At 39.3% G+C, this 1564-nt stretch overlaps 1 protein-coding gene across 1 annotated transcript; it reads right to left on the bottom strand.

Annotated features, from left to right (window-relative positions):
- Positions 1-3: 3 nt before the first annotated feature.
- Positions 4-862, bottom strand: LOC110444043 (the record flags this gene model as incomplete). The annotated part of the gene is made up of 1 exon (XM_021488473.1): positions 4-862. A coding segment is annotated over exon 1 (783 nt), but the record flags the coding sequence as incomplete, so codon positions are not given.
- Positions 863-1564: the final 702 nt, after the last annotated feature.

The raw sequence follows: 1564 nt of genomic DNA, 5'->3' as shown, positions 1-1564 counted from the left end.
TATGCCGTTGAAATCACCTTTAACCACTGCTGCTAAACTTACTGGCGATGCCCTGCCATCTTTGGCAGTGGATTGTGATGTTTCCTGCAGATCGTCCTGCTGAACAGCCTGAAATATTATCTGTAATTTCTTATGGTCCTCCTGCATCTTGTTAAACTGTTTTTTGAGACGGTTTAGTTCGGACATGAGCTGTGTGTTTTCACGCTCCAGTTTCATCACATGATCGTCCCGTTCTTTTTGTGTTTGGCTATTGCTGAACTCGAGCCTTTGCAAGTGCAAACTTAACATACTAAACACTGTTTGGCCATCAATATCGGCCTCGCTCAGTTTGAGGAGCTGCAGACATTGTAACCGGTCCTCCACTAAGGTGTTTATCAACTCGGCCAAACACTCAATGTATAGAGGAAGGGCCCGCTTTGTGTCCTCCTGCGAGATTTTCACCAGGATGTCTTCGTCCATGTTGCAGCATTCAGCAATCAATCTCAGCTGATTGGTGCATTCCTGGATTACACTGTGGATTTTTAATGTCTCGCGGCGATGGTTTTCTATTTCCTGCATAGCCATACGTATCTTATAGGCCCAACCTTCCCGTTCTTTCTGGATCTGCGTCCCGAGCCACCTGGAAACCTCCACAATGCTTTCATGTAGCGTCTTACCACTTAGGTTATGTGATTCATCCTCAAGGAAGGTGGACACAGCAGATTGGATGTCGTCATCCGTCCGCAGGTCTGACCAGTGCTTAGACGTGGCCATTGGGTTCATGTGATGTATTTTGGCCATTTCCATAAAATGAAATTCCGAAATTTTCTTCAAGTCATTGCTGAGATTTTATATGAAAGATTAACAGCTAATCGCCTATTTGTTTGGAGAAGATTGGCTCACTTGTTTCCTGAAAAATATGAAAAAGATAAAGACATTAAACTCAGAGTTAAAAACTGAAATGTGAAAGTCGTTTAAGACAGGTGGTCTCTTAATACAGGTTTAGTTCTAGAAATAACTACAATAGAGTACATTAAAAATGGTCTCTTTAGCTCAGTTGGTCCCTTAATATAAGTAGTCCCAAGAGAAGGTTTGGCTGCATATAAGAATATTTTTGTTGCTATTTTAGTTTTGAAAAGTAATTGAAGAAAAAAAAACACCCAGCGATTTTAATCTCAATATGTCTATGAAATAACCCCAAAACAGTCCTATTGGATGAGTGCTTCTGTAGACAGGTAGTGGTTATAAAGGAACAAAGGACTTATAATGAATGATAAAACTTGTAGACTAGTTATCAGACAGGTAGAGATTCTACTGTAAGGGTTTATTTAGATGAAAGAAATTATAACACAGCACGCGGCAATTAAACACTTGCCAACTTCCTAAATCACAATTTCTTATTATTTGGGGTAACAATGATTGTTTCCAAACAGTTGTGATAGAGTGAATAAAAACATAAGAACAATGGTTTAATACATTGCAAACAATATACAAGTATTATGAAATTTTCTAAATTCGTCCTATTGAGCAGCTGGAAATGTTGACATTAACTCATTCACCCCTGAAGACACATTTGAACTCTTCC

Source organism: Mizuhopecten yessoensis, unplaced genomic scaffold (genome assembly GCF_002113885.1).
Source record: "Mizuhopecten yessoensis strain PY_sf001 unplaced genomic scaffold, ASM211388v2 hete_35973292, whole genome shotgun sequence".
In the NCBI taxonomy this organism is placed as follows: domain Eukaryota; kingdom Metazoa; phylum Mollusca; class Bivalvia; order Pectinida; family Pectinidae; genus Mizuhopecten; species Mizuhopecten yessoensis.
The sequence above is the reverse complement of the archived record's forward strand: the minus strand, read 5'-3'. Positions and strand labels throughout refer to the sequence as shown.